The 10,854-nt window shown below is 33.0% G+C and overlaps 2 protein-coding genes across 4 annotated transcripts; one reads left to right on the top strand and one right to left on the bottom strand.

Annotated features, from left to right (window-relative positions):
* Nucleotides 1–155: 155 nt before the first annotated feature.
* Nucleotides 156–4,405, top strand: LOC117157331 (acylphosphatase-2). Its single transcript, XM_033335320.2, has 3 exons — nt 156–428; nt 990–1,116; nt 3,896–4,405. The coding sequence occupies exons 1-3, from the start codon at nt 356–358 to the stop codon at nt 4,008–4,010; spliced, it is 315 nt and encodes a 104-aa protein (XP_033191211.1). The 5' UTR covers nt 156–355; the 3' UTR covers nt 4,011–4,405.
* Nucleotides 4,382–10,710, bottom strand: Rab3-GAP (Rab3 GTPase activating protein). Of its 3 annotated transcripts, none has more exons than XM_033335235.2 (19): nt 10,257–10,710; nt 10,081–10,188; nt 9,866–9,947; nt 9,641–9,767; nt 9,331–9,532; nt 8,927–9,254; nt 8,281–8,724; nt 7,823–8,202; nt 7,359–7,724; nt 7,078–7,278; nt 6,616–6,997; nt 6,462–6,556; nt 6,136–6,387; nt 5,880–6,053; nt 5,618–5,799; nt 5,318–5,539; nt 4,947–5,237; nt 4,716–4,868; nt 4,382–4,628 (listed from the first exon to the last, which is right to left on the bottom strand). In XM_033335235.2, exons 1-19 carry the CDS (start codon nt 10,339–10,341, stop codon nt 4,476–4,478), a joined length of 4,227 nt encoding a protein of 1,408 aa, XP_033191126.1. In that variant the 5' UTR covers nt 10,342–10,710; the 3' UTR covers nt 4,382–4,475. The 3 variants fall into 3 exon arrangements, with proteins under 3 accessions (XP_033191126.1, XP_033191137.1, XP_033191147.1); XM_033335246.2 differs by having other exon boundaries at nt 7,823–8,058; XM_033335256.2 differs by lacking the exon at nt 10,257–10,710 and having other exon boundaries at nt 9,641–9,777.
* Nucleotides 10,711–10,854: the final 144 nt, after the last annotated feature.

Raw genomic sequence — 10,854 nt, 5'->3', positions numbered from 1 at the left:
AGAAAAAGGTCCCCGAGAAAAGACGTAGACGGTCGAAGGACGATACACATGGGTAACAACAATGATTAGTGGTCGTGGTTGATCGATTTTCGATCGATCGCAATTGGATTCTACTCGACATGGTGGGGAGTCTATTTGAGGCGTCGCGACGCCGTGGTGCAATGATCAGAATCAGTCGGTAGGTCGTATCACAGCGAAAGGTGAAGAGAGTGGCCGTCAGAGAGAACGAAAAGAAATCTTCGCCAAGCAACGAGCGTGTTCTGTATGCTGATCGCGTACCGGGAACGTTTCGAATTTTCACAAATCGAAGAAGTGGAGCTAAGGTGACCCGACTTTTCCCCCTTCGCCTGGTAAAATGGCAGCGGACGACCCTCTCTGCAATGAACCTCTACTTTCCGTCGAATTCGAGGTCTTTGGCAAGGTGCAGGGTAAGAGTGTAGTTTTATTGGCCAGGAGATCAACGAGTATTCGGTTAATGTTGTTTCATTTAAAACCAAACATTCGTTCGGATATTTCTCGCGTTGTTTTACTACGATTACGGGGACCGCGGCTTGCGACGAATAGAACGTCAAGGTCGAAAGAAATGTGCGTTGGACGCAGTGATATGTCAATTGTAAGATAGCGGACGCTGCAACAATGGATAATTAATATGGAGAGGAGAGAAAATTTGTGAATTTTCTTCGTATTCTTCGGTTCGATCGGACGACTAACGAACGAATCTCTGTTGCTTCAAATGGTGACAATTTGGTTTATTACTTTGCTGTTAATATTCTCGAGGAAGTTCAAGGTTATATCTAGATTCTTGTAAAATTTAACTTGTCACTGCCTAATTCGGTTTGAATTGAATAATTGTCGATGAGACATCGGCAAATGAGGAACATCAGTGGGACGACGGTATAATAGAGCTAAAAATAATGAAATCTGTTTTTCGTATTTTCATTCTTTCGCATCGTTATTACATAATTTAAACTGTGCATATTTTTCGTCAGGTGTCTATTTCCCGAAGTACGTGAGGGACATATGTCAGCAACTGGGGATTTGCGGCTGGGTGAAGAACACCAAGTCCGGCACGATACTCGGAAAAATGCAGGGACCACGTGCGCTCATCGATCAGATGTGAGTTGCGATTCCTTGTCACGAAGCTTTTGCACAAACCGTCGGTGGCGCCGATCGGTAAACAACGTGAAAGTTCATTTTTGTTCGAATTTATCTGTTCCTCTGATTACCAAGAAAGAGAGATAAAATAAGGCAAATTTGCAGAGAACATATTCCCCCTCTTAGCTTTCTTCGCTGCGCTCAGGAAGAAAACAAGTAGAAAGAAGGGAAAATCGAGCTTCGTTCCTTTCGTTTGTTCGTTGGTTCGTTCGAACAACTGAATAAATTCGTCGAATTAACCCAGATATGCCTGTTGTTCGAAATAATGATCGCAATATGTAATCTTTCGTAACGTTACTTACGTTTAACGTTATTTTTCTGTTTAACCAGTTGCAGTTACGAATGAATAATGATAATCGAATGTTACGCAAAAGCTTCATTATTTTAACATCAATTTAATTCCCAAGTTTAAAGTTGGAATTTTCGAAAGAACGAGATTATGTGAAAAGACATCGTAAACGTGAAAAGAAACTCGCGAGTGTGTGGATTAAACTCCCTTCCGTAGAACGTTTTGTGCATCAGATGTAGAAGAATACGAACTCTCGATCTCCCTTTCTTTCGTCTTTTTCTTCCTTTCACCTTCCGATCTTCTCCTTCGTTCCGCGAATTGATGACACACGCGCGCTAACGTAAGCTCACGAATTCAGTGCTCCCGTAAAATCGCGTGACCTTAGCCGCAAATTGCCGAGTAACGGTCATTAGGTAGTTGGGCCTGACTTTAATAATGATCTAATGAAATAATAGCGCGGACCGCGTCGTTGTCTCTTTCCTTCGCGAGTTATCGCCGAATCGCTCCGGTTTCCGACTGTCGTCAACCAACCGCTTCTATCGCGTACGATTCTTCGGCAAATAATATATTTTCGTTACATGGAAAACACGCGCCGGAGATACATGAATTATTCCGCAAGCTATTTAATCAAGCTATTGGGATTTTTAATTGACATGCCACGTTCAATTCGATATCACGCACGTACCGTAAAAGCACATGCTGACTCAGATCTGAAGTATGTTCTCCGAGAACACTCAGAATTGGACGTATTAATCGTTTGATTCTGTCGATTTCACCGAAACGATCATAACTGAATGATACTTGCAATTCGCTTACAAATTAGACCGACGATGACGAGAAATTAAATGAGCGGTGATATGGTTCATCTTAATAAGGATATAAAAGAAGAGCAACGAATTCTTCGTAAGGAACGCCAGAGAAAGAATAAGATGAGAAGGATGTAATCGTTATTTAGAGAAGTGAGCCAGACCTACTGATCCATATATTTTGCCAATTGCGTAGAGAGAGAAGAAACTAGATACCAGAAAGATAAATTATTTCTCTCGGGCGAACAACAATTGCTGTTGTCGTACGAATAAATATAAACTTGAACGTAGGCATTAAACACTTATATACTTTAAGAGACATGTCATGAGACTGATTTCGCGGTCGAATTTCCGCTGCTCGTGAACCTGAAGTCAAAGAAAATAGCTCGGTCGAGGACGAAACATTGGTTTCTGGCTTCTCCCCAGAAGGAATTCGTCCAGGAACCTCGTTTCAAATACGTTGTTTCTTCGTTTGTCGTTATCTTTGTATGCCGCAAATGTTATTTATATACAATAGGGAAATTCTTTTGCCAAGAAGGAAAAGAAAATTGATTCGAATAATAAAATCTCACTGAATTCGCATCGTTGTGCGCTCATATTTTAATCGAAGACAAAAACATAAAGCTGTTTTTTTTTTTTTTTTTTTTTAATGAAACAAACTTCTGTTCAGTTTAAGGATAAGTTGAGGAATTCGTATAAATCTTTCACTGTGTAATCATCGTAGATGTTTCACAAGCGAAATGCTGAATTCAGAATATCGATGATAAATGGGATAGTCAGTGCGCCAATGGCTCGTCACTGTTGTTGTCGCGAGACAGCTGATCGACTTTAAAGATCCTACTTCGATAGAGCCGCTTAAAATATCTGAACTCGGTCTGATTAGCCGCTAATTATAATTGCGAAGTGTGTGAAACTATACTCGTCACTATCGAAGATAGTTGCGTATACAATTTGCACATTTAATTCGTTCTTATTTGACGATTAATTTATTCATCAATTTTACGCTATCTTTAATTTGACAGACATCGTTTACGAGAAATTTGCTCTATTATTTTGTCGAGCTGAAATAGCTTGATGATATTATGCAACTTCCACATTCTATGAAACAGACGCGGAAATGAACACTGCAGTGATTTCAACGCGTGTAGAGAACGGATGATATTAAGGCTTTATTAATGAATAATCTAAACTTGCGTACACTAATATTTCGTAAATACTTTGTACGATAAATATAGAAGTTAAATTCAGTTGTCATAAATTTAATTCAATTCGACGTTTTTAATGAAAAAATTTAATTTTTATATAATCCTTTGTTTCGAAAATAATAGAGCGAGACTAATGTTCTCTTCTCCTTTGACGAGAAGAATTGCATAGCGATAAAATCGTAATATCATCATAAAATACGCAAACATCGTAAAACTAATAATAGACAATAAAAACAAAAATGTCAAGCGGAAATACAATCGGATATCTGTCAGCTGTTTGTAAATAAGTTGCAGCCAGAATTGCCAGATTGTAAATGTTAAGAGAAGAAATTACGTAAATCTCCTCATTAGTAATTTAAACAATAGTTTCTAATTGTATTACAAATTATGTAAATACATAATAACCCGTTTTTCTACTATAATCAGTTTTCTTGTTTCAGGTCACAATGGCTAACGAATGTTGGAAGTCCAGGTAGTCAGATTGATCGTTGTGAATTTACAAATTGGGAAGGCATTAGTAGGCTACAATACAAGGGATTTGCAATACGTTTTTAATTAAACTATTTTTTTTTTCAATGTCACGTTTCTTTGAAAGTTAAATCGAAAAGATGTACTTAAAGGCACGAAAAGTAACAAGCATCGATATACTTTGAACAATTAAAAAGCTTAAATAATGAAATGATTCTTTATGAAAACATATAGTTCAAAGTATTGAAATTGTTCATAGATTAAAAGCTACGCAACATTAGTGCATGTAAATTACAAGATATTTTAATAATTGTAAGATGTATCATTCGAAATGATTAAATATCCAGTTATTTTTAACGAAAAACAATGTTTCAAGCACCTCTGATGTAATGGGATGTTAATGATACATGTCAAATATATTTTATATTTACTTAAAACATCAAATTCAATACAACGGATTAAAAACAGAAAGCACAGATAAATTTATTATACTCATTCCCTACAACAAATTAATTTACTTAAATATCTTAATTTTACTTAAATATCTCAGTATCATGTCGTTCCCTCGTAAATAAACACCGCATCTAACATTAATTGCGCAAGATGATAATTAGAGTGTGTTTCGGGCAAATGTCTTGAGACTCGTCGTATCAATTCGATAGTGTCATCGTTCGAACAATTCGTATAAATTACGTCCGGCACATCCTAAAAATAGTAATCTCATTTATACTAATATTAAAATTTATTAAGAATAAAATGTTCGAAATAAATTTTATGATATGTAGAACTTACGAGACTTTCCAAGTATTTCGTAAGAGCTGGACTTATACGAGAAACTTCTTCTAAAAGGTCAGGTGATTTTGAAAGATATGCCATCATTCTTCTTCCAGCAATCGGCAGAAGATCTTCTGCTAATTTCTCAACATCGTTTACAGCTGTAACAACCTATCTCAAAATGACAAATGTTTCCTATTCTGTGGTATGCTATTGAATATATTAAATTGTAATCCTGCTTATACTTACTTCCTCTGCTAGTCGGTCAAAACCAATCACATATAATTGACAAACTTGATGTATCCTTAGTTCATCGTTACTTATTTTCCAAATAGATGCTAATGTTTGACATTTACTCATCCATTGAATAGCTTGCATCGAACTACTCATTTTACCATCTATTGTTTCTTGATGGATAAAATCCATTGATGCGTTAATTATTCGGCATAAAAACGTGGTTCTTAAATTATCTCTTTTATCGTCTCTGTACCATGTTAGCATTACTTTGTCTGCCATTGATTGGAAGAAGTATGGCTGTACCTATATATTTAGAATTCAGCGTGCATAAAAATTATAAATATAGATGTAAATTTCATAAACGATACTTTTGATTTACTCACCACAGAATCAAACAAATTATTTAATGGTTTTAGAACTTTCAAATTAAAATGCGCTATCATATGTAAGACGTTAGCTAATTGTAGATGTAACATGATTAGATCGTACCAAGCGGGTGCTTGAGAAATAGCTAATGCAGCAAAGGGTTGTGGGCCGGAAGTGCATACTTCCCATAGTTCTTCTGATTTAATTACAATATTCTGTCCTACTTCGAGCATTTCAGACTAGTACGACATAAAATATATTTATATCGCTTTAATTAACTTTATATTACACAAAGCATTGATCTATCAAAAACTTACGTCGATGAATATTTCTAAAAATGTGACGCAATCTTGTAGAAATATAACTGCTTGAGCATCAGATAAACCGATTTCCTGCATACACAATCTCTCTTTTGGCAGTTTTCCAAGCTTATTAATTAATTTTGCAACTGCTTCCATTCGTTTTTTTATATGAACTGACCATAATAAGCAACAAACACCTAACAAGGAAGTAATTTATTTACAAAATAACAAAAACGTATAATATATAAAACGAATAATTTCTAGAATCTTCTCTCACCATGCCTCATACGTTTCATTGGTATTTGTCGTAAAACACATAATGCAGCTTCGAGCGACTTCAATTGCGAAATATCTTTATTCCACGACATAGCAAATTCCCAACAGATATTAGCTAGCAGAACACTAGTTGTCAAACTGTATGGAAAATGGCCTTTTAATAATTTAATTCTTTCTGAAAATCAAAAAGAAAAATGCATAATACAATCTAGAAGACCATTAAAAAATGTTAATATAAAGATGCTATTTTTCTTTACCTAAAATACATATATTAGCATTTGTACTATCTTTCTCTTCACTTTCTGTATCAAGAGATTCTGAAAGAGGCTTTTCTACATTAGATTGTAAAACATCATCGACGTTACAAATTTCGTCTGAAGAATTCAGTACTTCTAAAGAATCATTTGTTGGACGTGCGTGATCGAATTCCGTATCTGTTGTATCTACTAATTGAGAAGGATCAATACCCGTAGAAGTAATCCATTTTGCAACTATCTCCGATACAGAACCTAATTATAATGATATAAGATAAAAAATATGTTCTTTGATAGTATTATAACATGTAACTACAACGGTATAATACCTTTCCCTTTTGAGAGAACAGATCCTAAAGATATATCAAATTTTACAAATGGTAGTGCAAAAAATTGCGTTGTAGTATCTGATGGAGGTTCTTGGCTGAAATTAAAATCTTATAAGCATTATGATACTTACAAACAAATTTCATTACTAATTACCTTACAATAGCATCTAAAATCGCAATATCCTCAAGATTTCCAATAAGCAACGTAAATTGACAAGTATCTTTAGTAATATCTTCCCATTCATTTGTCAAGTTATACAGTTCATCGTCTGATTTTAAATTGTTAACAGAATCTTGATGCTGCTTTATCTCTTTCATATCATTCTTATTTTTGATACCTTTTTCTTCTTGAACATTATTATCCTCAGTTTTTTTATTGCACTTTTCTCTATACTTTTCTACAGACATTGCAACAGCTCTGCACATCAAAGCAGCAGTAAGTGCATTAAATGGATTTGTTGAATCCAAAAGAATATTACGAACCTTTTTCCACCATAAAGATATTTCATTATATTCTGCACATATCTCTTTAACACCTATATAGGTATAGAAATAAGGTTTATTTTATGACAACAAGAATTTAGACTTATTAACGATATATATTCTCCGAACTTACTGGCTATTGAGCAAATAGCATTTAAGAGCTGCGTAAATTGTTTTAGTTCTAGTTCTAAAGATACGTCCCGTTTCTTATTGAGCCAGTATATTAAAGCAAATTTCATGAAAACGAATGGTTGAATGTTACTACTTTTAGCGACTTCTTTCCATGTCTCAATTCTATCATACGAATATACGCAGCCTTTATACATTAATTGAGCTAAAAGAAAAAGCCTAATTATTAATAAATAATATATTAATAAAATATATATTCCTAAAATTACATACTAAAATACTTACAAATCTGATGTTCTTTTTCTGGTTTTATGTCTTTTTTAATATCTATAAATCCTGATGTTCCAAACTCGAAACAAGATAAAAAATCTAAAAATATTCTCCCATCCTCTTTAAATTTTACTCTACATTCTGTACTAGAATCTGAACACGTGTAACTATTTACTTTATTAAACAATTCAAAAATTCTGTGCACTTCTTTCTCAGTAGTTAACAAAGTCAAAGGTAAACTTGTATTATTATCATCTATAGAAACATTATACTCTGGTGTATCAAACTGAGATTTAATATGCTTATAAAAGTTAATTATTTGCTGCAACTGTGTTGTTAATAAATAAAGTGTTTTTGTTGTAGGTTCCATTTCTTCTTTTTCTGTAATATAAAAATTATTGTGTTTATTATTTCAAATAACAGTTTGGCGGAATAAAACCTTGTATAGAACTATGTATTAATAATAAATATGTACGTACCATATTCATCTAGTTTTTTGATAAAACAATTTGTAGCTGCGAGTAAAGCATCAGGAATAATATTTTTATTTGACATTAACATTTCCAATGTTTGTACTTTTATTTCATTACTCTTCAAATCTGAACACACACTCTCAATTTCTGATATTAATTTCTCATATTCAAAATCTTCTTCTCGTAAAAATGTTTTCAATTTTTTAAGTATATGTATATCACGCGCTCTCTTCCCATTTTTACTATTAAGAGCAAAATGAAATGGTACTGTAATTTCCTTCAAACCTCCAAGTGGATCCATAAATACACACGAATATTGTGGTTTATTTTTTGATAGATGTACATTATCATTTACACCAAGAAGACCATAATTGATATAAAGTAATCTATACAATAACACTCACTTAAACCAATAATTTTACATCAGTTGCCAATAGAAATGTCTAAAAAGGAGAGTTACTCACCGTCCATGTTTACTAGCAGTAAATGTAGTAATTTTAGGACCTTGTTGAGTACTCCATATGTCTATTACACCTTTTTTCGGAGCATAAATAACTAAAAAGAAAGCAGAACGCAATTGCGGAGTCTGTTTAAACTTAGTAAATCCTTTGTGCATTCCAGAATGTTTTTCTTCCTCCACTTCAATCCAACCACATTGTGCATCTCTATAACCTTTCCACATTCTTGTAGCTATGCAATATCTGTTATCTACTAATAATACTCTGCCCATTGCATCTAATATTACTGACAGTGCTTTATTTGGACTGGATATTATCGAATAACCCTCTCTCATAACATCACTTAAGCCAAATCTACAAGTCATTGGTTCAACTGGTTCATGAGTACTAGTTTTTGATGCTTCGAGCGATGCCTGATGTTTTGAATTTCCCCAATTGAGAGGAAGCCAACTAAACAGAAAGAATAGTAAAGAAATGATATATAATTGCAAAACTCTCTATATTTATAATGACATGGTTAACAATTAAAATTTCAATTATTAAAACATTGTATGTGATATTCAAGTAATGTAGTTTAACTATATCTCTTCTTGCAGATGATATATTCTTTTGACAATAAATGCATAACATGAATTTATTATGCAACACTTACGGAACAGCAGTTCCAATAGCATTTGCTAGTTTGCTGGCCATTGCTATTGCAACATCTGATAGAACTGGAGCTGAACCACCTTCTAAGGCATAATGAAAACCAACAAATGGACGTTTACCAGTCACAAGAACTAAATTATGCTGTGGTGCACTAGATCTATAAGATGCGTTATATCCACCACAAATTGAAGCTGTCATTAGATGATCAAAGCTATTTACAGAAGTAGTACCAATTACTTCTGAATCATTTACAATATCTTGGCTTTTATAACCCCATTTCTTATATGATAAATTTGTAATAGGTGGTAGGTCATCACAGTTTGCTTGAACTTTAAGTAAAAAAAAAACATATTATTATAAATATTAAATTTCAATAGAATAATAACATAATTTTGATTTCTATACCTCTAGCTAAATAATTCCTACATGCTCTTAATGTGGAAAACAAGGGAAAACCTTGCAAGACACACACAACACTATTATATGTCACATGAACTTCTTCAGCCAAACCAATATCACCTATGTGTTTAGGTGAACGAAAAGATTGACATTTTAATCCCACAACTGGTTCATTATGCAATTGTTCCCCAAATAATAATGCACCTGTCTAAATAAAAAATAAATAACTTTATATTCATCTCTATTATAATTTAGTTTAACTGTAAGAATTACATTTTCTGAATGATTATCACACATGTAGTTAAACTTGACTTACTTCTGTGTAAAACTTGATAAAACCAGTATTAAAACCAACTATAATACATGTCCAATCTGGATTAGTGCCACTGCTAGCTTTTCCCAATGACAATAATGGTAAACAGATTACAGATGTTATCCATTCACTAAAAAACACTTTCAATATATGGACATATTTTCAAAGAAATTTATCATAGTAAAAAGATACAAAAATTAACATAACATTATTATAATAAAGACTTACTTATCTTTTTTTGCAACTTCACCATACCATATCATATGAAATTTATTTTTTGCTTCATCTGGTTCTAATGAATCCCACCTTGCTAATATGAAATTATTATATTAATTATAAATAATTAAATATTCTAGGTTCAATATACTGCCATTTTTAAACAAGTTATATATATATTACATAGTAGAAATATACTATTTAAAATTCAATAATATGAGACATACAAATTAATATAATCATCTTTGTATTATTCGCCATAGCAAGAACATCTCCAGTTGATGATAATGATATAAAACAGTCTTGTAGTGGTAATTCATCTTGTGGAATGTCATCTAAAAAATGTTGACACTGACATTTACCATTCCTTTAGGAGACAAAACAAAAGAATACAGTAACTTACGTCTTCTAGTAGAATCTCCAAAAAGTAATTCTTTAATATTGCTTGTATTGGTTAGATTTGCAATTCCCTTTATTTGACAAGACATATCTAATCAATTACATTAATATGCCTGTTTTGAATAATTTCAAACTTTGATCACTCTAATATTACAAATGTTACTCAGGTGATTAGAATATTGAAATTTTGATAGACACTTCACAATAAGACAATAAACCACAAACTGTCATATGCTTGCGAATAGGATAGTAATCGCAGAGATTCTTCATCTAAGACTTTACATTTCGTGGTAAATAAACATTCAATACAATGTCACCGTTCTTATTGCATTAATAATACGTTATGAATATCAAAAAATCGAAAATACATAAACGTCAACATGGATTGACAACTTTAGCTAAGAAGCAAAATGTAGATGCGCATTAACCATTCATATGAAACGTTATTCACACCAAATTTTAAGTCAAAATGGAGAACACGTGTTGCATGACATCACGTGACGTAATTTGTGACGTTTAGAAACAGTCGCTAGAGTTTTTCTGATTGGACAAAACAGATCGTTGGGACCAATGAAAATGTTCGTTTCTCTGCAATGGTCCGC

The sequence above is a fragment of the Bombus vancouverensis genome, chromosome 7 (assembly GCF_051014615.1).
Source record: "Bombus vancouverensis nearcticus chromosome 7, iyBomVanc1_principal, whole genome shotgun sequence".
Taxonomy (NCBI): Eukaryota; Metazoa; Arthropoda; class Insecta; order Hymenoptera; family Apidae; genus Bombus; species Bombus vancouverensis.
This window is presented reverse-complemented; position numbering and strand designations above follow the sequence as displayed.

Coding starts and splice junctions, on each gene's coding strand:
- LOC117157331 (XM_033335320.2), top strand. CDS start 356: ATGGCAGCGGACGACCCTCTCTGCAATGAACCTCTACTTTCCGTCGAA. Junction 429..989: donor GGTCTTTGGCAAGGTGCAGG/GTAAGAGTGTAG, acceptor ATTTTTCGTCAG/GTGTCTATTTCCCGAAGTAC. Junction 1,117..3,895: donor CGTGCGCTCATCGATCAGAT/GTGAGTTGCGAT, acceptor TTCTTGTTTCAG/GTCACAATGGCTAACGAATG.
- Rab3-GAP (XM_033335235.2), bottom strand. CDS start 10,341: ATGTCTTGTCAAATAAAGGGAATTGCAAATCTAACCAATACAAGCAAT. Junction 8,725..8,926: donor GCTATTGGAACTGCTGTTCC/GTAAGTGTTGCA, acceptor CTTTCTGTTTAG/TTGGCTTCCTCTCAATTGGG. Junction 4,629..4,715: donor CGAAATACTTGGAAAGTCTC/GTAAGTTCTACA, acceptor TACTATTTTTAG/GATGTGCCGGACGTAATTTA.